This window comes from Athene noctua, chromosome 3 (assembly GCF_965140245.1).
Source record: "Athene noctua chromosome 3, bAthNoc1.hap1.1, whole genome shotgun sequence".
In the NCBI taxonomy this organism is placed as follows: domain Eukaryota; kingdom Metazoa; phylum Chordata; class Aves; order Strigiformes; family Strigidae; genus Athene; species Athene noctua.
Window position 1 is genome coordinate 87265116 of NC_134039.1, and position 24899 is coordinate 87290014.

The 24899-nt window shown below is 50.7% G+C and overlaps 1 protein-coding gene across 2 annotated transcripts in view; it reads right to left on the minus strand.

Moving 5' to 3' along the window:
* Nucleotides 1-551: 551 nt before the first annotated feature.
* Nucleotides 552-24899, minus strand: part of AHCYL2 (adenosylhomocysteinase like 2) — a 110444-nt gene continuing 86096 nt past the window's right edge. For both annotated transcript variants that reach the window (XM_074903585.1, XM_074903586.1), the window contains exons 4-17: nucleotides 24420-24520; nucleotides 23640-23742; nucleotides 22624-22718; nucleotides 16139-16245; nucleotides 13348-13464; nucleotides 9812-9875; nucleotides 8635-8723; nucleotides 7048-7118; nucleotides 6815-6909; nucleotides 5933-6031; nucleotides 5391-5459; nucleotides 5227-5305; nucleotides 4376-4496; nucleotides 552-3228 (exon numbers count right to left, since the gene is read on the minus strand). In XM_074903585.1, coding sequence (XP_074759686.1) covers nucleotides 3222-3228; nucleotides 4376-4496; nucleotides 5227-5305; nucleotides 5391-5459; nucleotides 5933-6031; nucleotides 6815-6909; nucleotides 7048-7118; nucleotides 8635-8723; nucleotides 9812-9875; nucleotides 13348-13464; nucleotides 16139-16245; nucleotides 22624-22718; nucleotides 23640-23742; nucleotides 24420-24520 — 1217 coding nt within the window. In that variant the 3' untranslated portion in view covers nucleotides 552-3221. The remainder of the gene's footprint in view (nucleotides 3229-4375; nucleotides 4497-5226; nucleotides 5306-5390; nucleotides 5460-5932; nucleotides 6032-6814; nucleotides 6910-7047; nucleotides 7119-8634; nucleotides 8724-9811; nucleotides 9876-13347; nucleotides 13465-16138; nucleotides 16246-22623; nucleotides 22719-23639; nucleotides 23743-24419; nucleotides 24521-24899) is intronic.

Here is a 24899-nt window from a genome sequence, read left to right on the forward strand (position 1 = left end):
CCGGTTGGCACCTGAGGGGGGGTGCAGCTGCCCCACTGCAGGCTGCGGCCAAGGGGTCCCCATCCCCATGGCACCCCCCAGCGCCACCCACTGACCCGCGTCACCCAAACCCCCATCGCCACCATTTTGGTTTGGACTTCCCCTCCCTCCCCACCAGTACGGGGGGACGCGGTCGCTTTTGGGGGTGACTCCGCAGCCGCGGAGGCGCTGGACGCCCCGTCTTGGTGCCGCCCGTGTCCCGTCCCATTTCCCAGCCGCTGGAAAACCAAAGTCCTCCCCCCCGGTGTTTCCCTCGGGAAGCGACGGAGCAGGAGCAAGAAGGGGATTGTTTCTGCTCCCCAAGGACACGGCGGCGGGCAGAGCCCAAACACCGCGCGGAGCCCAAACAGCCCCAAGGACACGAGGCCGCCGGAGCCGCTTTCCCCGTCGGGTTTTATGGAGCAGCGGCCAGATCCGGGGACAAACCCCCCCTCCCCGCCCCAGGGCGCCACCATCCCTCACCCCCTCGTTGTACCCCACCGCCCGCCGCGGAGGTCGCTCTGGAGAAACAAGAGTTTTCCAATGTTTTATTTGTGTTTTGAGATTACAGAGTCTTTATTGCTGCTCTAATACAATCACTCAGACATTAATATTTAAAACACCCTTTTGAAAATGTTACGTTTGCAAAGTTTTCGCTTCCTCGCTGCAGGCTGATGATAGGTTTTGTCTTATTATTTCTAAAGTTCAGAACAGAATTAAATTTCCTTATACAATTTTGCTGGTGTTACCTAAATCTCCTTTTTCCTAATTCTTTAAAAATGTGTTACATTTAAAAAACAAAAGCAAAAAAAACCCCAAACAACCCATTACACGTTTAATTTAGAGATGATCACAGAATATGATTCCAGATTGATTAGGAAAGCCAAGCAAGCAAAAAGCTTACAGAAGAAGCAGAACGACATGGAGAAGAGCTTTAAAAATCAAGGTGGGAAAAGCCAGTTGGGATTTTTTTTTTTTTTTTTCTTTTTCTCTTACCTACCTGGAAGATAAAAAGGGCTTAAAAATCGGCACGAGGGAATTCACTGAGGGATGAGGACAGCACCACCGTTTGCTGCACAAGCAACGGACGCGGGGCAGGAGAGCGACTGCGTGAGCTGTACCCAGGGGTGACGCGGACTGAGGGGGATTTCCCGGGGACAGAAGCGGCTGCGGTTTGGGACACGTGTTTTCCAGAAGCTGCTTTGCTCTATGTGACCCCGTGACCGCGTTTCACCTTGACCGAGAGCAGGATTTCACGCTGTGCCTCTGCAGAGAAGAGGAGAAACTCGGGGGTGGGGTGGGGGGGTGGTGGTGTTTGTTGGTTGATGCAGACCAAGGTGCTCCAGCGCGGGGAAAAGACCTGAATGTGACATTTCAAATAGCTTGGGGGACTCTTTCCAAAACTCTCGGGATCTGGGCAAAACTCATGAGGGAGTAGAAGATTATTTTGAATTTGTGGTTAGCGATCAGTCTCCTCAAAGCTCTAATGTCTCCTCGAAGTCTCCTCGAAGTCCTAATGCCTCCTCAAGGTCTTCCTTCTAGGCTTTGAGAAATTTCAGAGAGAAATTGGAAGATGCAAGCGTACGAGGATGTTTGCTCCAAAGACAAGCAGCTTGTGGTCCAGCTGACTTCAGACCTCGGCATCAAGAGCCATGAGAAGGACTTGGCCACTGAGACCAGAATTCCACAGTTTTTCCTTTCTTGTGCGTGAACGAGCTGCCACAAAAGTGTTTTTTCATGATGGCAACGAGGTCTGCGAGGATAAAACAAGAACCTGTAGTTGATGAGAGACTCGGGTCCCTCAGGATAAAGGCTTCTGAGCTCAGGGAGTTGGGCGATTTTATTTTAGAAGGACCATGTTCTCTGTGTGAACCATAAAAGTGACTCCGATGAGACACGGAGACTTCTAAAGTCACCTTGGTAAATGTGCCGTGCCATCTGCAGTGTTCTGCCGGGATGTCCCGGGCTAAAAAAGAGTAATTATGGCAAATTTGTTCTCCGTTGGCTCTGACGCGTCAAGATTTGAGGTGACTGAAGGGTTTTAGTGACGCTGAACTCTTCCCCGCGCACAGAATCCGGGTGGGGATTACTCCGGCGTCTGTCTCATACATTCCAAGGGGATTTCCGGATTTTATCATACAAGTATCACTAGAAAATAAAACTCCAAAGATTTCCGATGAGGACTGAAATTCAGCTGGAGGAAGACCTCGCGGGGACACGGGTCCTCCCAGCCGGGATGGCCGACGAGCTCCGCTTGGGTTTGGAAGAGCTCCCCGACACGTGAGCAGCATTTGTGGGCGAGGCCGCAAGGCTCTTCGGCCGCCCCGCGGCCCCGCCGGGGACGCGACTTTGGTTGAACCTTAGGAGGTTGGCACTGGAAACATCAGCAGCAGGAAAACACCGCGGAGCTGCGACGGAGGGAGCGGCGGTGGGTCCTCCCCCCCCACGCTCTGCCCTCCCGGCTCCCGCCGCGCACTGGGGGCTGCCCCCGGCTGGCGCCCACGGCCGGACCCTTCGTTACAGCTTCCAGCAGCGTGAAGGCCAAGTTCACCGACTTGCTGGCGGAACGGACCCTGGGGCAGTTCAGCAGAACGACGAGACGTTTCTCCGGCCATCGCCGGGGAGATTCGCCGCTCCGCTGCCGAGGCGGCACCCGGCTGCTCGGAGCAAACGAGGTTTTGAGCTGCGTTGTCAGATGGCGTCAGGAATGCAAAGGCGGCCGCGCCCCGGCCGGCTCTCGTGGCTGCCAGGATCCTGCTCCGCTGGAGGAGGCGCCGGGATCGCCAAGGAAACCAAAAGCGATGAAGGTGCGACCCCGACGTCGGCTCCCGCGGCTCCTGTCGCGCGCGTCGGGCGAACGCTGGTAACTATTCCAGGTGTTTCGCAGCGATTTCGATTTCACCAGCTTCTTCCTCGCCTCCCCCATCTTCCCAGCCCCGAAAAAATGAACAACCCAAAGAGAAAAATGAAACAAACGGAAAGAAATCCACCGTCTCCCAGTCCCGCGGCAGTACGAACACCAGTGGCAGAGGCCGCATGTACAGTATTCTAATTTAATAAATAAATAACCTAAACACACTGTCTACTATGTGAGCAAGCCCGGCTCTAACTTAGGAAGCTTGCGCTGTTTCATCCTGTACAGTAGTTGAGAAAAGACTTGGGTTCTTGTTCCTCGCAATTCTCCTGGATACAGCGGCAGGAACTTAATATCTGGGGGAAAAAGAAGAGAAAATGAGGTTTTGGTGAGGGGAAGAGGCGCGATGCTCCCCCAGCATCACCACGGTGTCTTCTGGGAGAGGCAGACACCAAGAAAAGAAATGGTTTAGAAACGGACTCGGTCCGTGTCTCTTCCCCCACAAATACCACGATATATTTAGCTGCCTGCCCCTCGCTGCCAGCACGGGAAAAATTCAGCGGCGCCCGATGGCTTCAGGGACTGAGTCCCGCTGGTTTGCAGCAACGCGGGCTCAGAGACTGGGGTGGATGCACCAAAAGCGCACGAGCAAAGTGCCTTAAACCCCAAAACCTGGCTCAAACCGGCTGCGTTTATCAGGAAGGCTCCCGTTAGACTGGGAACACAAAGGGTAATGCGTATCACAAACGAAGCCAGACGTAAGGGCAGAGAGGAGCTGGTGAGCTGCACAGGGATGAAGTCTCATTGCATCCAGAAAAAGAGGCTCCGTGCACCCCGAGATCTCCTCTCAGTGACAAAACCCCCGAAGTGGAGCGTTTTGGTGCGGCGCTGCTCTCCCCAAAGACCCTCACGCCAAGGAAATGCCTCTTCCTGCAAGAAAAGGATCTGGGCTTCAACCCCCCCCGACGAGCTGATCGCTGTGCGAAGCCATTTCATTTTCAGGGTAAAAAAATGCGTTGAGGTGTTGGCTACAAACAGAAGTCTGGAAAGGGAAGCGATCCAGGGGCTTATATTAAAATTTATTCTTTTGGGGGGATCAGCCCAGCCCAAACTCGGGGAGGAGAACGATCAAGCCGCGCCTGCCTGAGCAGGCCCCGGCGCCGGGGACGAGCGCTGCCCTGCGCCATCTCATCCTTCATCCAACTTTAAAAATAAAGCTGAGTTGGCCGGATGGCATCACGCTGCCACGTGCCACGTCTGGGCGACAGCTGCTGCCAGATACAAAGGGCTCGTGTCCTGCCAAGCGCTCTGCGTCACGGCCCCGACCGCGCCGGCCCCTTCCCGGCCCAGCCGCTTTCTCTGTGACGATGGGAATTATCCAAAAACCCCAAAATATCAGGATATCTTCTCAGCGGACCGGTGGGATTAAACCCCGTCCCCTCCACCCGCCCCACCAGTGTACCCCACGCTCGGGGCAGAAGAAAAGAGCCTGAGGAGCAGCACCTGTAGTAGTTTGGTTTGAAAGGGCCGTTCTTGTTCAGTCCCAGGTATTTCGCTTGCTCATCCGTGAGTTCTGTCAGGTGGGCGTCGAACGTCGGGAGGTGCAGGCTTGCCACGTACTCGTCTGAAATTATTTCAAGCCTTGTTAGTACAAGCAGGGGGAAGGCAAGAGGCAGAGGAAGTCCCCTCCTGCTGTGCTAAAGCTGGGAAAGGCATCGCTCCTCACACCTTTATGCTCACTTGCAAGGCTGTTTTTCACCCTGAACGGGGTAAAACAAGGCTCTGATCTGCCTGGAGAGGGGAAAAGTGTTCTCTGAAATCCCCTCCTGCTGCCCTCGGGCAAGCTTGGATGCTCTGACAGTGCCGGAGCCGCTGGACATTCTGGCAGGTGACACCTAACGCTTGGGACAAGCTGCACCTGGTCTCCAAAAACACAATTAACACCAAAAAAAAAATCCCAGTTTTGCCGCAAAAGTGGGGTCAGTCTAGCTCGTCTCCTCGGGAGGGAGTTCTGCTGGTAGGACTCTTGGGTCAGGGACTACGGGTTTTTGTAGCCAACGAAAGCAGCTCTGCTGGCAGAAGCCCCCACGTGAAACCCCCCCGCACCAGCACGGCCCGGCTCCTGCTGTCGGCCACGTGTGTCAGCACTGTTTTGCCCGTGTGGGGCAGAGAAACAACACATCCAATTCAGCAAAAAGCCCAGACCCAGCGGGAAAAACTTGCTGGAAGAGCCTGAGCTTGGCAGGGAAGCAAACAGAAGAGCGCAGGAGGCTGCGCTGCCCTGTTGTCCAGCAAAACCTTCCATCTGTTCAATCTCAAAACTGACAAAAAACAATAAGGCAACGAGTCTTTACCCATTTTTTTAGGCAGCAAGTACACGTCTTGCTTGTAGCGGCCTTCGGGAGCGTTGTACAGCTCTATCAAAGCCAAAGCCTGGATGGAGAAGACACTCAGGTAAGTAAGTGCTGCCCGCTGGAGGGCACGACGCGGCTTTAGGCTCAGCCCAAGCCCTACTCGCCTGCGTGGTGGCAGTGATGGACAGGACAAAGGTGGGGACGGTGGAGCAGCTCAGGTTCAGCAGGCGGCCCTGGGAAGCAGAAACCAGTCGTTATTTTAACACGGCACCAAAACCAGTCGTTATTTTAACACGGCACCCTACAGAAGGCACAAGAACCATCGGGGAAGGGCGTCCCTGCTGGGATCAGACACCTCTTATCCCACACGCTTGGATCCCAAGGTATTGGTTGCCTTTATAACTCAATAAATTTAGAGGTGAAAATTCGATCAAATACCCCACGGGAGGTACCCTGGCGGGGGGTAAAGGAAAACACAGGAGCTTTTCTGCGTTCCAGTAACTCAGGGTTACACCGAGTCTTTCAACCGAGGGACCGCTGAGCTGCTGCGGCCCAGGAGGTGATTTCTGGACGCCCTTCGGCTCATCCAGGCCTTGTTTTCACAGAATCACCTTGGTTGGAAAAGACCTTGAAGATCATCCAGTCCAACCATTTTCATCCCCAGAAGCAGCGGGCTGCAGTTCCTGCTCCTTGGCCTGCCACTCACCTCTGCCAGAAGGACGATTCTCTTCCCATCTGGCCAGATGACATGGTCCACCTGGGACCTCACCCTCTCCCAGGTCAGCTCGGGTGTACGCAGGCTCGCCTGAAACACGGTGTTAAAGTAGTTAAAGCACTGGCCAAAGATCAAAAACCTGAACCTGCATAATAGGAATGGAAAGAGGAAGCGACTCGCTGACATTGTCCTGGGTTTATAGTTTCCTTTGGGTCCGGCCGCAGTCTCAGGCTGATGAAACCTTTATGACTCATAACCTGGAACTATTTTTATGATCACAATACATCAAAGCTCCAGCGACAACTATTGTTCAAGCTCTTCTGGCAGAAGAGGCTCCATGGTCCCCAGCTAAACTGTGCATGGCTGCGGTCACTTCGTTCCAGCGCAAAGAATTGTTTTAAACCCTGAAGTTTGGCCGAGGGATTCTCCACTGACCTTCAGACAAGACCCTCCTGGATTTCCGCTCATCTCGAAGCAGAGATGAGCAGATCTCGGTGCCGTTCGGGGAAGCACAGCGGGGTTGTGCGTGTTGGGTTGCACCAAGCCAAACCCTTGGCTGGGTCTTACTGGTGGAACAACAGGCAAGAGGAGGGAAACGGGGCTGGAGGGGGCGATTCACCCACTCTCTGGGGGAAGGAACGAGGCCGGTGGACACCAGACGCTCGCTGGAAGCCGGAGCAGTTTGTCGGGCTTGTTGGCATCCCTTGGGACCGCGGGAGTGACGCCGACACGTCCCGGTGCCCGCTGAGACGTGGGGAGAGAGGGATTATTTTTCCTCCTCCAGGTGCTTCCCACGGGTCAGACCCGGCTGCCGAAGGGTCCTGGAAGCGCCGCCCCCCCGCCCCGCGCCGCCCCCCGCGTCCCTGCGCTCACCACGTCGATCTCAGTGTTGGAGTGCCCCATGTTGCAGATGATGCAGCTGTTCTTCATCCGGTCCAGGTGCTCCCTGGTCACCACGTTCTTGTTGCCTGTCAGACGGCAATACCCGTCATAAACACCCACACTCTCTGTCCCCACTTTTTTGCCTTTTTCTGTGGGAAAAGACAGTCCCGGTTACGGGCTCCACATCCCTGACAACCCCCCCTCCTGCCTCGGGGACCACGTACCTGTGCAGGTGATGACGATGTCAACTTGTCTGATGACTTCATTGAGTTTCACCAGCCGGAATCCATCCATGCTAAGAGAGGCGGGGAAAAAAAGTCGTCTGAGAAGCAGCAAAACCGTGCCAAAAAAAGAAAAAAACCCAAATCAAGTGATTCTCAGATACTCATTTTGACTTTCTGATGCCAGGCTGGGACACAGCAACGCAGCATGCGAAGGGCCACGTACCCCAAGTCATTAGGAGGGTTTCTGGAGTCAACCTGGAGGATTTGGGAGTGTTGCGGGGAGAAGTGAAAAGAGATTTGGGGGGGTTTCACATTTTCTGTCAAGGCCTCCACATCTGCAAATCTCCATCTTCAATTGAAGCGGGTTTTTTTAAAGCTGCTACTCCTGCAAGGTGCATCCAGAAGATGTAGATACGCCCCCTCCCTGCAGAATCCTTTCTGATACGGATTTAGATCACCTTAAAAACCACCCAAACCCCACAGAAGTCTACCGTTGACTTTGCAATCCACATTTAGGCACCTACACGATCTTCAGAAGTGCTGAGCACTCAGCGAGTCTTTCCTGACCTCACCGAGCAAGGTGTGTTCAGCGCAGCAGATAACAAGGGCAGGATTTATTTTTTTTTTAGGATTTGTTGACAGTCCTCTTGAGAACTTACTTCTGCGACTCTCACAAGCTGTAAAATCGTACTTACTATTAAAAAAAAAAAGCGTTTTTTTTTCTGCTGTATGTCCCATTTCCTATATTTTTTGTCCCCCTTAGGAGAGGGCCCGCAGGGTGTTGCCTCGTGCAGAGTCAGGGAGGGGGTTGCTGCAAACGACCAGATTCACAATTAAAGATGCGGGTGCTGGATGTGCCCCTTGTGAAGGTTGCAGAGCAAACCAAAAGTTGCTCAGCTCTGCTAACTAAGCAGGGCTCACTAGTTTCCTCACTGCAGCAGCCCTCTGAAAGCTTGCTGTCAGGAAGAGGCTGCAGGTTTAATAAGGCTCAGGGTCGTTTTGGGACTCTGCTTTCACGGTCACATCCCTTCTCCCACCTTGGGACGCAGAAGCTGCATCTCTGCCCCAAAACAACCTTTATTTGGAGGAAACGAGGTCAGGTGTAAATGCAACGTGGCCGTGCGTGGAGACAGCCCTACGCCAGGGCACCGGCGTCAGCCAGGAGAGGTTCCGAGGGGCAGGTGCTCACAGAAACCAAAACACCCCTGGGGTGAGGTGTGTGCGCGGCACAGTAAAGCCTGAGTTTGCACTCCAAAGGTCGCAGCTCACTCCCAGCACCCTTTCAAGCTGTATCAGTAAAATCTTCCAAGCCGTACCGGTATGTTAAACTCCTGGCCACTGGGGTTAGGATTATGCAAGCTGGCATGTGGGATACAGATAAACTGACCCTTTTCTGGCCGTAGGAGAGAGCTGTCGGTCCCTCTGAGGGTGAAGAAGAGCGACAAACCCCTCACCAGCATCCCCCTCGGGAGGGACCACTGCTGAGTGGTTTCTGGCCATGGTTTTCCTGGGAAAAAAAACCAAAAAAAACCAAAAAAAAAAAAAACCAGCCTAAAGAAGTAAGCCAGGCTCGATGCGACTGCTTACCAGGCCTGGAGGGCACAGATCGGATCGATCTCTGTCACGTACACTATGGAGCCCATGGCCTTCAAAGCAGCACAGCAGCCCTTTCCAACCTGGGAGGGAGAAGAGCACAAGGAGGAGTGAGATGCCGAGAGCTGGGGAGGCGCCGAGCACCCCCCAGGGCCGGGGGACTGCGACTCCGGGGTCTCTTCTGCAGCCCCAGCAGGCCTTTGCAAAGCGTCTGAGCAACTCTGGCTGCGTATACTCAGTTTCTGGGTGCGGGAATTTCCTGGATTTGGAGTAGTCTAGGATCTGAGTCAGGCCCAGTTTAGCTAAGAGAGGCACTAAAAAAATATCAAAGTCACGTTGATTTTGGTCCCAGGGAGCTCTTTTCGCTCACAAACATGCTGGTATCTAGAAAGCACCATGATAACAAGAGGTTACACTTACCTCAGGGACAGTTTAAGAGTCTCTTGTAACCTTTACTCTACTTAGGAAGCTTAATAGTTTAATCTTTGAGAGTTAACGAGCTTTAACCTTTACCCAGAACATACAGTGCAGCTCGCCGGGGAATTCAGGGGAACGGTTAAAGGACCAAGGGTTCCCAAAAAATGCGATTACGCATGAGAAGATTGTCCAGTTTCAGCTCTTTAGAAAAAAAAAAAAAAAAAAGAGTCCCAGTACAGCACCCCCAGCACAGCTCAGCATAACTGGTGTTAACTGGTCCCGACAAGAACTGCCAGTGTCACCTCGAGCGAGATTCCCCCGTTTGGGGGTGAAAGCACAGGGATAAGTCAAGGTGAACTTCTCTTTTTTGACCACGCTTCAGCACATGATGCTGCGGCTGCACAACCCAGAATGCAGAACCCAGCCCCTGAATATTTTAATAGTATATTAATATTTTATATTATATTTAATATATGATGTATTAATACCTGAATATGTCAATATTCAGATATTAAAGATATTCAATATGCTTCATACTCATGTCTTTAAAGATTCAGGTTTGGTATCTGTTTAATACTAAAGAAATACACTGGAAATTAAGAAAACCTTCAGTTTTGGCAAACCCGTCAGGTTTGAAGACACCTGCAGATGCAGAGAAGAGCCCCGAGGACAGAAAAGCCCCGTCGGATAAAGCCATGCGAAGGACGTGCTGACCTAACATGCAGAACCCACGTGTCAAAAATGACCCCCTTACCTCCCCGTAGCCACAAACCACCACTTGCTTTCCTCCAAACATCATGTCTGTTGTCCTTTTAAGGCTAAGGAAAAAAAGGAAAAAAAAAAATAAAAAATCCAGTTAAAGACCAGCAGTAAGATCTGTTCTTCTCGGTTGGCTCTTCCCAACCGCCACGGTTGTGTCCCGTATCCCTGAGGGGACACAGCAATTCTGGGTGCAGAGGGGACCCAGAGGGCACCTAAAACCTGACTTTTTCCTTTGGAAAGGGTGGGTGCTACCAGTGAAACGCAACAAACAGGAAGGATCTGGGGTTTGGATCCCTTTTTTGGTTCTTTGTTTTTGTTGCTGTTGGATCGCTTTGTTTTGGCGCTCCAGAAATATTTAAAATATTTTCCCAAACTATTTTTTTCTTAATTATTTTTTTTTAAAGTCAAAATACCCCACAGAAGTAACTACAGAAGAAGCAGGAAAGTGGCGATTTCTTGCCAGAATCCCAGTGCTTTCCACAAATAAAGCTCTCCCTTCCACTCAGTTTCCTTCTGGTTTCTCCCTAAGAGTGTCCTACATTACAGGCTATTTTTAGCACACGAGTAAATAGGTTAGCAGTGCAGGGAAGGTGAAATTCCCTTACACTTCCGAGAGAATTTAGATGAAAACCACAGCAGATTTAATTGCACCTCTGCTCAGATTTCCCTTGGCCCGGTCGTGGATACCTGGGCCAGACTTAACTCAAATCCCACCTTGAGGTCCGTCATCTATCACAACTGAAGACAAGAAAATGAAGAAGATTTTAAAGATTTTAACGTTTCTGAGCCACCGAGAGCATCCACTACACATGGAACATGAAGCTCAAAGCTGGGTCCTCAACTCAAAATTTGGGGGCAACTTTTCACCGGGCAGCTGACCCCCAGGACAGAGGCTGCCTCGTGTGCCTTGAACCCTGCGGCCACAGAGCAGAGACGTGGCCATAATAAAGCAGGAAGGGCGGCTTAATTAGAAGAATTAATTCATCAAGGTGTTTTCATAGAATCACAGGATGGTTTGGGTTGGAAGGGACTTTATAGACCATCCAGTGCCACCCCCTGCCCCGGGCAGGGCCACCTTCCACCAGCCCAGGTTGCCCAAAGCCCCGTCCAGCCTGGCCTTGAACCCTTCCAGGGAGGGGGCAGCCACAGCTTCTCTGGGCAGCCTGTGCCAGGGCCTCACCCCCCTCATTTTTCCCATTATTGCTTCCATCAGAGCCCAGTTCACAGCACATTGCATCTCAGCGTAGGCTGCTCCACATCACAACTCTGTACATATTTTGGAGACCAGCTGATGATTTTGACGGAACTTTTCCAGTTTTACTGGGCAGGAAGAGCGAGGAACCACTGGCTGTTTGCAGCATCAGGTTCTGGCTCATGTAACAAAACCTTGTGGCAGGGAAGAGTCAAATACCATCACTGCTGGACTTGACGTGGAGCCCAAACTTTAGTCTTTTAGAACAACACGTGCTGGAAATGTGGGGCAGAACCTGCAGGTACAGTGGATCATCCAGAGAAGCGTATTCAGTGGTTCCTAACTCCCACGGCACTTGCACATGGTTGCAAAGATCCTCCTGCCCTTGTATGTGGACACACAGGTTTTACAAACATGAGTCATCTTCACTTCTCCTGGTCAAGATGGCCACTGCCAGAAGACAGCTTCACAACGCCGAGGTGGCAAATGAAACTCTACTACACATCCTACACAGATCTGGGAGGAGAATGTTGGAGCAGAGTCCCCCATCGACAGGGAGGGATGCGTTGGGGCTCTGAGGCACGCCGGTGCTGCCCCGCTGAGGGCAGCGGTGGTGCAGCTGAACACCACTGCCAGAGGGACTTTGGTGCAAGAGGAGACATTTCTACGTCGGCAAGGAACGGAGAACAGCAGATCGAGACTTGTCTGAACATTAAGCCGTGCAGAGTTATCAACGTGACAAAAAGTCTTTTCTCTGGAAGCAGGGCAGTCTTCTCCACGGAGGGCTCCTCCTCCACACCACAGCTACCTGGCACAGGGCAGGCAATCTTTTCTCTGGTTGTCATCTCATCAGCATCAACGTCAGTCCAGAAAGTCAAATTTGTTGTTGTTTCTGTGTTTACTCGCCTGCTGGGACCATGATCAGATGCAACAGGCCACTGTCCACCCATCTGAACTGTAAGAATAAAACTCGTCCTAATCTCACTTGGCTTTGACAAAATTTGGCAGTGGGGGTGGTGGGGACACGGACACACAATTCCACCAAGATAAAAAAAAAAGGGGGGGAGAGTTAAAAAAATAAAGATCACCAAGATTTACACCCTCTCTAGATCACAACTTCAAGTATTTTGCACAGCACCTCAAGGCCAACAGTCTCAGAAGATACAGCATGTCCCTGGGGCCCACTGATTCCCGTCCGGTCCTCGACCACAGCACCCTCGGGATGCTGCAGAGCTGCTCCCAGCCCCACCGTCTGTCTGCTGGGATTTGGGGGGGAGGGAGCAGAGGGATGCAAACACTCTTCTGCTTGCTTGGATGGCGTGTGGCTGTACATCCTGCAGGCCCCGCGTGGGGAGAGGGGGATAAAGCAGCCTCAGCGCCGTCGCTCCCACCTTCTGCACCTATTTCTGCTCAGCTGAAGGACAGGGTTTGATCCTCAGACTCAAGTCTACACTTTGGACAAATGGTGTTACGGGATGAAGTCTTGATCTACCACAATTTCTTCTATTTTCTTTCGGTTTATTGCATATTCAAAGGAGAGGATAAAAAAAGGAAACTAGAAAGGCAAAAAATGTGATGAAGCAGCTGGTTGACTCACCCCCACGCAAACAGACACAGATGGGTTTTATCCTGATGCTGCAGAGGTAAGAGGGACAGGAAGGAGCGTTGCAGCCGTACGTGAGGATTTCTGAAGTCCTCACACAGGAGCACCAGAAGCTGCAGGGCCTGAACAACACTCACCGAGAAGGGAAAACGCACCTGAGTCACCCACACACAGGGAAGGGCAGCACCACCCTGAGACACAAAGACCCAGTGAGCTCCCTTGAAGGGCACCTGGCAAGTGTCTTGTATCACTGTGGCTAATAAAATATTTGCTGTGTCTTCCAGACGCTCTGGGAGAAGACAAGACATGTTTTCCACAAAAAAAGGTGCAGAATTCAAGCGATGTGTCCCATTCATGCACGTAGCGGGGTTAAAACTAGTGAATCCAGACTTGTAGAGATGCCAACATCTTTGCTGCAAGATCATTCTCCTACAAACAAGATTCAACGTTTGTTTCTGTTTGTGTGTGAATCTGTAGAGTTTTACACACAATTGTACAATCGTCTTGGGGCCTTCTGACCCACAGAGACATCGCTGCTGTCTCAAAATGCCTTGCAGGTTCCCATCTTTGATAAAAATCAGATGGACCAGAGGTAATAAATGGTGTTTTCCTCTGACACATCAGCTGATCTAAAATGATCGAAATAGGCCAGGCAGGATCGACCCAGGGACCTGTGGGGAGCGAAGTGACCCGAGCAAGGGACGCAGCCCCATTTGGGCGGCCATGTACGTACCCGTCCAGGATGGACTCTCTGCAGCAGTACAGGTTGTCAAACTTCTGCTTTGTAACCGAGTCGTTGACATTCATGGCTGGGACGCAGAGCTTCCCCGCTTTGGACAGCTGGTACAGCCTGTTACGAAAACGGGAAGAAACAGATCAGCGGAAAAATATTTCCCGACTGTTGCGTGCCCGCCAGGTCCTTGTTTTGCTGGAGTGAGCAGTAGACATCTGAAGGGTCAAAGAAAACCTCTTAAAAGGAGCAACTCGCTTCAGGAGGAGAAATAGCATTCTCCCTTCCACAGATATTTGTGTGTTTTCCTCCCCCACTGAAGAGCTACCAGCCTGGCAAGAGGCATTTCATAAACACATCAAAGAGCAGATCAGAAGGTGCTCTAGACTCCATGCGCCTCGTAACTGTGGATAATACAACCATCCTCTGCTCTCCTCAGGATGGCAAACCCTTCAGATCCCGCTTCAGACACCATAAGGTGAGAACTCCTGTAATTCCTTGTCAAGCTCTTACAGCTCGGGACAAAGAGGAATGGCCACAGAAGGGCAACATGCACAGCAACGTGGAGCTGCTGCGATCAGCACCTGCAGCAAAACAGCCGTTTGAGCAGCAGTTGGAGGGGAATCACCGAGACACAGAGCAAGAACAGCGAGAACCAACCCAGGTGGGGACACACCAACCTGATCTCCTGCCTCTGAGAGCTGACTGAACTCCTGGCAGCAGCAAAACCACTAAAAATTAATCTAAAAAGAATCCCAGAACCATCTGGGTTGGAAAAGCCCTTGCAGCTCCTCCAGCCCCACCATGACCCTCCCCCTGAGCGTTCCCAACTCCCCCAGATCCCTCAGCGCTGGCTCAGCCCGACTCTTCAACCCCTCCAGGGATCCCGGGGACTCCCCCCTGCCCTGGGCAGCCCATTCCAAGGCCCAACAGCCCCTTCTGCACAGAAATCCTTCCTCAGAGCCAGCCTGACCCTGCCCTGGGCAGCTTGAGGCCATTCCCTCGGGGCCTGGCGCTGGGGCCTTGGCTCCAGAGACTCATCCCCCCTCTCTGCCCCCTCCTGGCAGGGAGTTGCAGAGGGCCAGGAGGTCTCCCCTCAGCCTCCTCTTCTCCAGACTGAACCCCCCCAGTTCCCCCAGCCGCTCCCCAGCAGACCTGTGCTCCAGACCCTGCCCCAGCTCCGTTGCCCTTCTCTGGCCACGCTCGAGTCATTCAATGGCCTTTTTGGGGTGAGGGGCCCAAAACCCACTACACTATGGCTACAAAGAGAATCTAAAAGCCATCTCCCTGCTCCAGACCTGGGAAGGAGAACACACTCCCCCAGTCAGTCTCTACAGACCACCTCCAGGCCTCTCCCCAGCCTCTCTTTGCCATCTGGGGAGCCTCAGTCCCCACGTTGTCTGTCCCCTGGAGATAAGGGACACGTGTTCCCCACACACACGTGTCAATACCAACCACCTCCGGACACAACCTCACTCCTGGCACAGCAACGTGGGGAACAGTTTTAAACATCGCTCTGGGTTTTGCACATCTCATCTCTCCGTATCGGGAACGATTCTAGATGCTAAAAATATTACCAGGTCCTTTTCTTGACCCCACTGGCTGCAAACCTGAACCGGTTGCTTCCTTGTTTCAAACATTTCATTTCTCTGTTCTGACGGCTTGTTTTGCCAATTATTAGGCCTAGCATAAAAGACCAAGGCAGCCACACACTGAATCTCTGCACAGCCCGTGTTTACAAAAGCCAGACCTGCCTGGAGCCCAGTCCCAGGGAGGCGGGAGGTCCTTCCCCAGCAGGGAACTCTGCCCAGGGCATCCCCCTCACACACAGACACTGCCCCTCCTGCCAGGGGTCCCAGCTGTTATCCCTCAGTGGACACCTGACCTTGGGTTACTCACTGCGGGACCCCTGGGGCTCTTTACCCCATGGCTCTGTCTGCCAGGCCCCACCCTGGGGGGAGCCTAAAGGGAAACTCACCCCCCTTGGGAAGGGCTGTGGGAATCACCCACATGTCAGCCTTAATTTGGGGCTGGGGGTTAAACCCCAGCATTTCAGGGCTGCCCACACCTCTGGCCAAACTCCCAGCCAGCTCCCAGAGCTGCAGCCAAGCCTTTCTCCCTGCAGAAACGAAGAAAAGAGCAGAGTCTGCTGCTCTTCTCCTCAGTCCCCTATTTTCTGTCACCTGTGCTATGACTTAAGCCACTGGAAGAGCAACGCTGACACCTCTCCTAACCCTGGGAGCCCCTTCTCTGTCACAATTCTGACTGACAGATGTCACTCAGTCATACTCCTGTGTCTCCGTGGTTCTTCCTTTTTGGACTCCCACCCTAACTAGAGACTCATTTTCTCTTTCCAAATCTCACTTCTTCCCACAGATTTCATTTAGGACTATGCTTCCGTCTTTCTCCAAAGCCCAGCCCTTTCTTTTTTTTATCTGCAAAATGAGGTCAGACAACCACTGCCCCTATTTCCCAGGGGGAAACACAACACCTTGTGTAGTTTTTCCACCTGTGCAATGGTCAGCAGGTGCTTCTGCTCCTCGTCTGAAATTCAGAGCAGTAGTTCCAAGTCTATTGCTTTCATTATACGAGAGATTTAAAACAGCTCTTATGGAAAAGCCAAGCCTAAGCTGAAGAAAAACCACAGACCATATATTAGGAGGTTCAATATTCAGCCAAGTCTGTGGCATCTTACAGCTTGGGAATCTTTTGCTACCAGTCCCCTGAGGCAGAAGATGCTTTTTTGATCCAAACATTTCCGTGCTCACAGACCAGCCTGTTACAGACCCGTTACCTGTGGACACCGGTCACGCTTTCCTCTACTATCCCCTTGATCTTCTTAAACATGTTGGGATATTTCTTGTAAATCCAATGAGTGAGATCTCCTCCGTCATCCAAGATCTGTAATAAAAACAACCACACAGTCACCGCTCTGAAGATGCAGTAATGCCTGCTGACCCCAAAAAGCTACAAAGGATAAGTCACAAGCTCAAATCACTCCTAACCAAGTCCACGCTTTGGCACCTCCAACACCACATCGTGACAGTTTGGGTGAGACTGTGCTGCCTGGTAGTCAGAGTGGGAGCGCTGCTTCACCGACACCGTGCTGCAAAGGCAACGGGACAGACGAACATGGCGGACCTTGGTGTTCATAATGAGACCAGAGGAAACACGGAAGATCGCTGTGGAAGCTCCTTTCTCCTCATCTCCCACAAGCACAGATGGAAAAGCCTTTGAACTGTACTGAGACATCAGCTTTTCTGGTCTGACTGCTAATGGAGGAGGATGGAGGATGGAGAATGAGGAGGACAGAGAAGGATGAAGAAGGAAGAGAATGGAGGAAGATGGAGGAAGAGAAGGATGGAGGAGGATGGAAAAGGAGAAGGATGGAGGAGGAGGATGATGAAGGAGGAGAATGGAGGATGGTGATGGAGGATGGAGAAGGAAGAGGATGGAGGAAGATGGAGGAGGAGAAGGATGGAGGAGGAGGAGGATGGAGGAGGAGGAGGATGGAGGGGGATGATGGAGGAGGAGGGCGCAGAGCTACTAACGCCAGTTATAATGTAACCACATCATAAACCACTGCGTGTTAAAAATGCCAAACCTCTTTGAGACAGCAGCTTTGGGTCTCTGCCCATTTCACCTGGCTGAGAACCTGTCTCAGAAGTACAAACCTCTCCTTTATCAGATCACGAGTCTCCCGAGCCACCCGTTTCCTCCTCCTGACACACTTCAGGGTGGCGGAGAAAGCCAGAGACTTACTGCTTTAATAAAAACATTAAAGATGAGCAAGTAAAGGTGCCCTTTGAAAAAGTGCCTTGGAAAGGACAGACCTGAAAACCATCTGGCTGCAAAAATCTAAAAATTGCAGTGAAAAGTGCTGTCTAGGAGCTTGTCTGTTCCCTGCCGGTGAGAACACGCACGTGTGTTTTCCAGCACACGGGAACACGCCTGGTAATGGCCTTGGACATGAAGGCTGTAGCTGCTAAAAGTCTAACACATACACCCAGCTACACCTTCCACGGATTGAGGTTATTCAGGTATTTTTGCAACGTGCTATAGCGTCGCCAGGATAATCAAAGACTTTAAGCCAAGGCTTATTTTCTCCCTTTCTAAGTACAGAACCTCTGATAATTACAGAAAATCTCGCTGCTAGTGACAGCCAGTGGAGTTCATTAGGAGTCTCGTTTGTGTCCTACACACCTCGTAATGAGCGTGGCCCCAGTCCCAACCACTTTGGGTCATCCCCTGCTGGATCTCAACACTCCAAGGAGGGTGCTGAGCTCTAAAAGCTTCAAAGAGGGACCCACGTGGGTACCATAATGAGGTGTCTGGGAAAGAAGAGATAAAAGAAAAAAACCCCAAACACCTGTGTTTCGCCGAGTCCTCCTGCCACCCAGGTGGCCTCAGGTGGCCCAAGTGGTGCCTGAGGAAGGTGGGAAGCGTGACAACCCCCATTAGACTCAGAATTAAGAAAAAGCAGGGAGCGGATTTCACCGAGCGGTGGGTGAAGTGCCAAGGACCTGTGCTAGCTGGGCCGGCTGAAAGCACATTGCCCTGTATTGTTATTATCCTCCTCCTCCTCCTCCTCCTCCTCTTTGCACGTTCCCTATGCCAATGCTAAAGAGCTCTGACTGAATCATCATCATCATCATCATCATCCTCTTTGCACATTCACTGTCATCATGATCATCCTCTCTGCGTAATCCCTACACCAACATCAAAGACTTTGGACCGCGTCATCACTATCAACTTTGCGTATTCCCTACACCAATGTCAAAGACCTCTGACTGCATCCTCCTCCTCCTCCTCCTCCTCCTCCTCCTCCTCTTCCTCCCTGCATGTTCCCTACACCAAGGTTCAAAACTCCTGGCTGCCAAGCCAGCCCTTGGTAACCTACTGGTGTGGCATACTGGTGGCCTCAAAAGCAAACGTCAAACCTGGGCAGAAGCGTCTCTGCTCGTTGGCCGGCAGTGAAGCTCGGTGCCTGCAGCCACCCAGGAAAAATTAACACTCTGACCATGTTCCTGCGGCAGAAAAAGCCCCATTGTGGGCCCAAAGACGACGTTCCTGAGCTTTGTCATGACACCACGTGGTGGCTTCACCGAGCCACCGCTCTGACATCCGCGGGCCAAGAGTTACTTGGAAATGCTATGTGTTATCACAAACTTTTTCTCTCTAAATTGCAGGGTTTTCACTGACGGTGAGGGCTGTGGGTAGCAGCTGCTCCTCCACAAATGTCAGAGCCCAGCACACGTCTCCCACATAGACCCAGGGACCCCCCCAGATCCACCTCGAGGGTTCAGGGGCCGGAAGTGGGGACAGGGAAGGGTTAAATCGGGCTAAGCAGCTCTCCTGGGCCAGCCGAGGTAGGAATTCAGCAGCCTGGCTCCCAGGATGTCTTCATTTCATTAATCCCCATTTAATAGGGCACATAATCTTCTTTCTAAGAGAGAATTCGGGGGGTTGGCGGTTTCCTCTTTCCTCGGAGGGCAGGAAAAGCAACAGACCCCAAACCAAGTCAGCGGAGGGACTAGTTTTTGGTGGAAGGTCACCCCAAACAGCCAACAGCAAAACCCAGGGTATGTGCCCCATATCGCTGCAGTTTTTTCACCTTTACACAGGTTATCTGCCTTTATTTGAATTCTTTCCAGGCAGATTTTTTTTTTTTCCCTCGGGGAAAAAAGCCTTTCTTTGACAAGCAAAGGATTTTTCGTACAGAAGAGGAGCCGTTAGGGACGCGAGCTCTGCTCTGCCTCTCGGCGCTGCTGCCTGACGCCCACTGAGAGGCACGATCTGCAAACCAACGCTCCCGGCTGCACTTCATCAACCTCCCTCTGGATTTCGGCACTTCCAGATCGGAGCAGAGCGTGCTGGAGTTGTCACACCTGTAAAAAACATCTTCCCATCACCCCAGGCCTGCGGGGACTTTCCTCTCTTTGGAGACGGGACCATCCTCTGACCTGAGCACCAGGAGATACTTAATCCTGCTCCTCCTCAGCAGTACTCACCCTGAATTTTGATGATTTTTGACTGATTTGGTGCATCCACATCCCCTTGGTAGGTGTTTCTCTCTCAGTGCTTTTCTCTCCAAGTAAGCAATTTCACATTGCTGCCTGCACAGAAGGGCTGTGGCTTCTCACTCCCTCAGTCCTTCCATTTCACGTTTTCTCCAGCAGAAAATCTCTTTCATGAAAGAAACTGGTGTCTCAGGGTGCCATTTTACAACCTTTTTAAACCCATCTAAGGCCCTGCTGCCAACAAACGTCTCACCCTGTTCCCCTTCCAAACTCTGTCGGGGCAACAGCCGACACTATGCGGTTGATCTTGCCAAAACCAAGCTGATTAAAATTAGCTAGGATTAGCTCAGCAACATGGTTGAAAATAACTCCCGACAGAATATGACTGGTGAAAACACAAGGAGATGGCAGGAAGGCACGGTCGGAGGCGTCGTCGAAATCCCCCAGCGGCAGCGTGGTCCTGCATCAGTTTATGCTGCAAAGGAAACCAAACTCTCAGACTTTAGTATTTTTCAGAAAAAAAAAACCAACCTCCTCTGAGCCATTCCTGTGCAGACAGAGCACTCTTCTGAAGGTCTGTTACTCCCATCAGAAAACCCAAGGTAGGGCTGGGTTTTTTTTGCAGACTCTCAGTATTTGTGGGTACCGGTTCCCAGGGAGCAGCGCCACACAGAAGCCCTGACACTGAATATTCAGATTTTTGGACATTTATTTGCACAATCAGCTCCACCAGGCCTTGCAGTGCCTACCTGGACACCAGACTGGCGAGGGCCAGTGAAGCAGTTCTGAACAGGACTCCTGGGGAGCATTTCTGATATTGTCAGTGGCTTACAGCAAGCTGCTGAACTACTTCGACCCATTTTGCTTTCTGCTAAGTAGAAATCGAGATTGCACTTCTCTTTATTGAGCTTCAAGATGTAGAAGCCTGGAAATGGAGATGCTTTTCCATGCTACTTTCATCTGGGATCAACAAGTACAAGTTGGATGGATCAATGAGTTGGATACTTATGCTCTGAATTACTCCACACGTAAGAGTCCAGATGGATTATTTCTTGCTGGGCAGAGATGGGCACGTTACCAAATCACTTTTCACAGAGAGGATTTCCCATCAGATCACACCGTGGCATGTAGGGCTGCACGGAATGTCTTCAAAGCCCCCTACGGTCGTTAATAATCATCAACGCTGCTGAAAGTTATCGCTGGTGTTTTGCTGATGGGCAGAGAAGACAAGAGACATTTCTTCCCTGTGTGGGGGGTGAGGCCCTGGCACAGGCTGCCCAGAGAAGCTGTGGCTGCCCCCTCCCTGGAAGGGTTCAAGGCCAGGCTGGACGGGGCTTTGGGCAACCTGGGCTGGTGGAAGGTGGCCCTGAACATGGCAAGGGGTTTGGACTAGATGGTCTTTAAGGTCCCTTCCAACCCAAACCATCCTGTGATTCTGTGAAACCCTTGAATTTGGGGATTCTTGTTAAGGAACGAGCTCTTCAAAGAACTCAGGTGATCGATAAAATACTCCTCCTTTCCTGAACCATCTGCCACACATTTTACATTTTGGCAAGATCATTTGTTTTTTCTTCAAAAATTAAAATGAATGTTGCATTTTTCCAAAACATTTGAAACCTGAAGCGGAAGGTGTCCCTGCCTGTGGCAGGGGGGTTGGAACTGGATGATCTTTAAGGTCCCTTCCAACCCAAACCCTTGTGTGATTCTATGAAAAAAAGGTTAGATTTGGGTTTCTACAGAGGTCATGGGCTGCCAGGAGCAGCAGCTCTGGCTCAGTCCTACAACCTGGGGACGCATCTCCTTGATTCAGGATATGAGAAAAAATTCTCAGTCTCAACAGAAGAAAAAAAATACAACGCATGTTCTAAAAAGTTGCCACCAGCACAGGGAGCAGAGTAGCTCCATCTCACTTCAGCCCTGAGGCCGGACGGACTGGAGAGGCAAATTCTACCTCGCTTCTGTGGCCGAGTTTTCCAGTTCTTCTGAAATAATCATTCAAAGAAGATCCTTTCCAATCCTGTTGTTCACCCAGTGTCCAGCGTCCTATTTCTTATCTCTAAAACCATGGACCTTCCAAATCAGGTGTACAAATCTTTGGGAATTGGTAGATCCAAGGTGTTTGGGGCTCCCCAGCAAGTATTTCTGTGCTCCACAAGCAGGTCTGTAAACACACTGATGGCTGGAGACACGTCGCAGAATCGAGAGATCTGAAGAAATCCCGGGAAAGCATAATATGCATATTCTGGTACGCTGATTTCTTCAATTACTGACATTTTTTGCGGAAATTATTCCTCAAAAAGAAGAAGAAAGCTGCTATCCTGTCTAGACTCAGATTCGTAGCTTGGGGGTGGATTTTTTTGACATTCGTGATTCTTTTTAAAGGTGACAGCAAGGAAGTGAGCAGGTGTAGACTGGAAGGGACAAAAAACCCACCTCAAACATGCTGATATTGGCAAACAAACAATACAGATACACGCCTACCTTCCACCCTCCGTTACTTTGCATCTAATTTAGATCATAAGCTCCAGGGCTCAAAACCTGTCGGGAAGCAGGATGAAAACAGCACATCTGACAGCTGCAAACTATTCCGCTCACCTAGTTTAGGGTTCTCGGTTTTCCCTAGAAACAAGGGCAGAATAAAGCAGCAAAGTATGGAGTTGGGCTACCCGAGGTTCCGTGTGCGTACGGTAAGAGCAGGTTTAAAGCGTAGAAATCACCTAAAAATGTAATTTTTGTTCTGAAACAGAAGCCTTGCGTAGATAGGGAAAATCACATCAACCAGAGGTGTGAATTTAATCGACTGTGGCAAAATGGATGCAATCTCTTTTCAGAACAGGCTGGTTTTGAGTCATTTTTTACCGGCTAGATTAAATGAGTTTGGTTTAAACTGGAGCAAGCTACCCTGGAAGCAAACTAGGCACCCAATAAATTTTGCGTTAACGCAGCTACGCTTATTTAGAAATTACTTTAACAAAAACCTTGCTTGGGAGGCAAGATCCCCATGCAGAAGTTGTTTAACCCACCTGCTCCCTGACTTCACACCTGTGAGACTGAGAGAAGTTCATTTCCCTCGCTGTGTAGCTAATTCTAAAGCACTCTGCAGGTCAACGCTGTGTTAGCACCAAGCCTTAACTGCTAAGCTCGGTCTAAATTCAGGAGGAAAACAAAGTCCAGCACTAAACTCTCCTCCTTCTCCTCAGAGGAGAGCTACCCAACGCTCCAACACACGCCCAGCATGTTACGGTCGGCCCCGGCTCACCATGTTGGGCTGCCACCCTTCGACGTTGACGCAGCGATCGATGCACCACCAGAAGTCGTCTTCAGATTCTCCCTTCCAGGCGAAGACGGGGAACCCTGGCACAGAGAGGGAGACGGGTGCTAACACAGAAATCCCTCAGCAAACCCCTCGGGGATCGGCTCTCCCTACGTCCACGCGTGATCCACCGGGCGCCCGGCACCACTGCGGGCTTGCCCGCGGTCTGATCTTTCAACATCTACCTCCTAGAAGAAGCTTCAGAGACAAACATTGAAGACACACCCTGAAGGCAGCAGACAGGAGTCAGTTTCAGCCCCATTTCTTCCTCTCCACCAGGAAAAAGCCACCAGATGAGAGGGCAGCACGCTCTCAACGATAACATTTATTTGCAAAATCAAGCTTTTGCTTCAAGTTAGATGTCCTACCTTCCTGCCAGGCACGTTAGCCACCAAATTTGAATATATTCTGATTTATAAACAATTATTATTAAGCTTCAACGAGCAAGACTGGGTAACAGGCAAGTCAGTGAGTTTGGCTCCTTCTGGGTCTCGCAGCTCTCACGGTAAAATCCTTACCCAGGAAAAACAGGATTTGAATTAAGTCACCTCCCAGTTGAGCAGCAGCACGGACAGCTTTTGTTTTGTGAATTATGTCCCCCCCAAATCCTCCCTTTCACCCCTTTTAGCCAAAGTTATGACTCAAATTTCTAGAACTGAAATCAAATTTAGCTTAGTTTCTTTTAGCAAAATAACTTTCAGGTTTACACAGCCCACTCAGCTACTAATGTGCATCACCATCGTTTCGTACTACGGGCTTTTACACTCCAGAGAAAAACTATTCCAAGATTTTCAGAGCACTGGAAGGGATTGATGTTGTGCCGTTTACCTCCTATAGGTTTATTTGAAATTTAAGAGAACGAAGGGAAAAAAACCGTAAGAGATGGTAAATGAGCTAAATACGATGGGGCAGTAAGAAAACTTTTTAAAACCAGAAAAAACAAAGAGGGTGAAGTTTCCTACCGCTCTCAGCAAGGGCAGCAGCCACTTCATTGAGAGTAGAGTAGATGTTGCACGCAGCCCATCGGCACTGAGCACCCAACGCACCCAGAGTCTCCATTAGGACCTGGATTTAAAGAAAAAAAACAACAAAAAAAAATCAGAAAGACCAACGCAAAGAGCAATATACGATGCAAAGAGCGATACACAAGCGGGATTTTCATTGGCTATTTGTGGGGAAGCTTCTGGGGGGCGCCTGAAGTTGGGTTTAAACAGCATCAGGGTCCTTAGAGAGTTGCACAGAGAATAATTTTGTGATTGCTTTTTTTTTTTTTTTTTTTTTTTTTTTACAATTTTAAATGGATGAAGTAAGAAAGAACTTCAAAGTATATTTTATATGCAGCATATATATGTGCGTGGGCGTATATAAATATGTATATATGCAGATTTCACTCAGCGAAGTCCCAAATCTAGTCAGGAGAAAGCACTCCTGTCCCATGATTGGAGGAGAAACCACAGCTCTTGAATTGCATAAGTGACGAGTGACCACTTCTCCCTGCTTACACGACACAGGTAATTCCGTTCCCTCGGCTCTCACTACTCAAGCAATGCCTCATGAATACGTGTGCTGCATCATCTTTAAGCACAGGCTCTGTTTATCTTAGAAACGCTCACAAAATCCACCATTCTCATTTTACTTGGGGCTGGACTTAGAGACTCCATCTCTATATTAACTGCTTGGGGTCTGTTTTAGAGAGTAAGCGGGGGAAAATCCCTGTCTGGAGTTTGTGGAGGGGGTCTCACAGCCGTCTGCGCCGTAATGTGCGTGCAGCCCACGATCTTGGCCCCAGCCAGTGGCTTCTCTCCCTGAGCTCTCTTCCTCAAAGCCATCAGCGCAGGCATTTCTGAAAGGCAAAATAACAAACCGCAGATCCATCAACGTGATGGAAAGAGGGATGAGCACAGAAAAAGCAGACGGCATCACTTCTTGCCCTGCTCTCTGGTATTCCTATAAATTCCTGCACCTGGGGCAGCTTCAGAACAAGCTAAAGCCTTGAGAGCAGCATCCAGTAAGTCATGGCACAGCTGAAAGGGACCCAACCACCCTCTGTGGTTTTTCCCTACTATTTAAGATGGAGCATCATCACATTTTCAAATTTCTACCTGTGAATGCTCAAGTGAGGGTAGAGAAAATCTGCTTCAGACTGAGGAGGACTCGGGACTTGCTGCTCTGAGGAGCTTCTCCAAGATCCCTCCAGCTACCTGAAGGCTGCACGGCCTTCG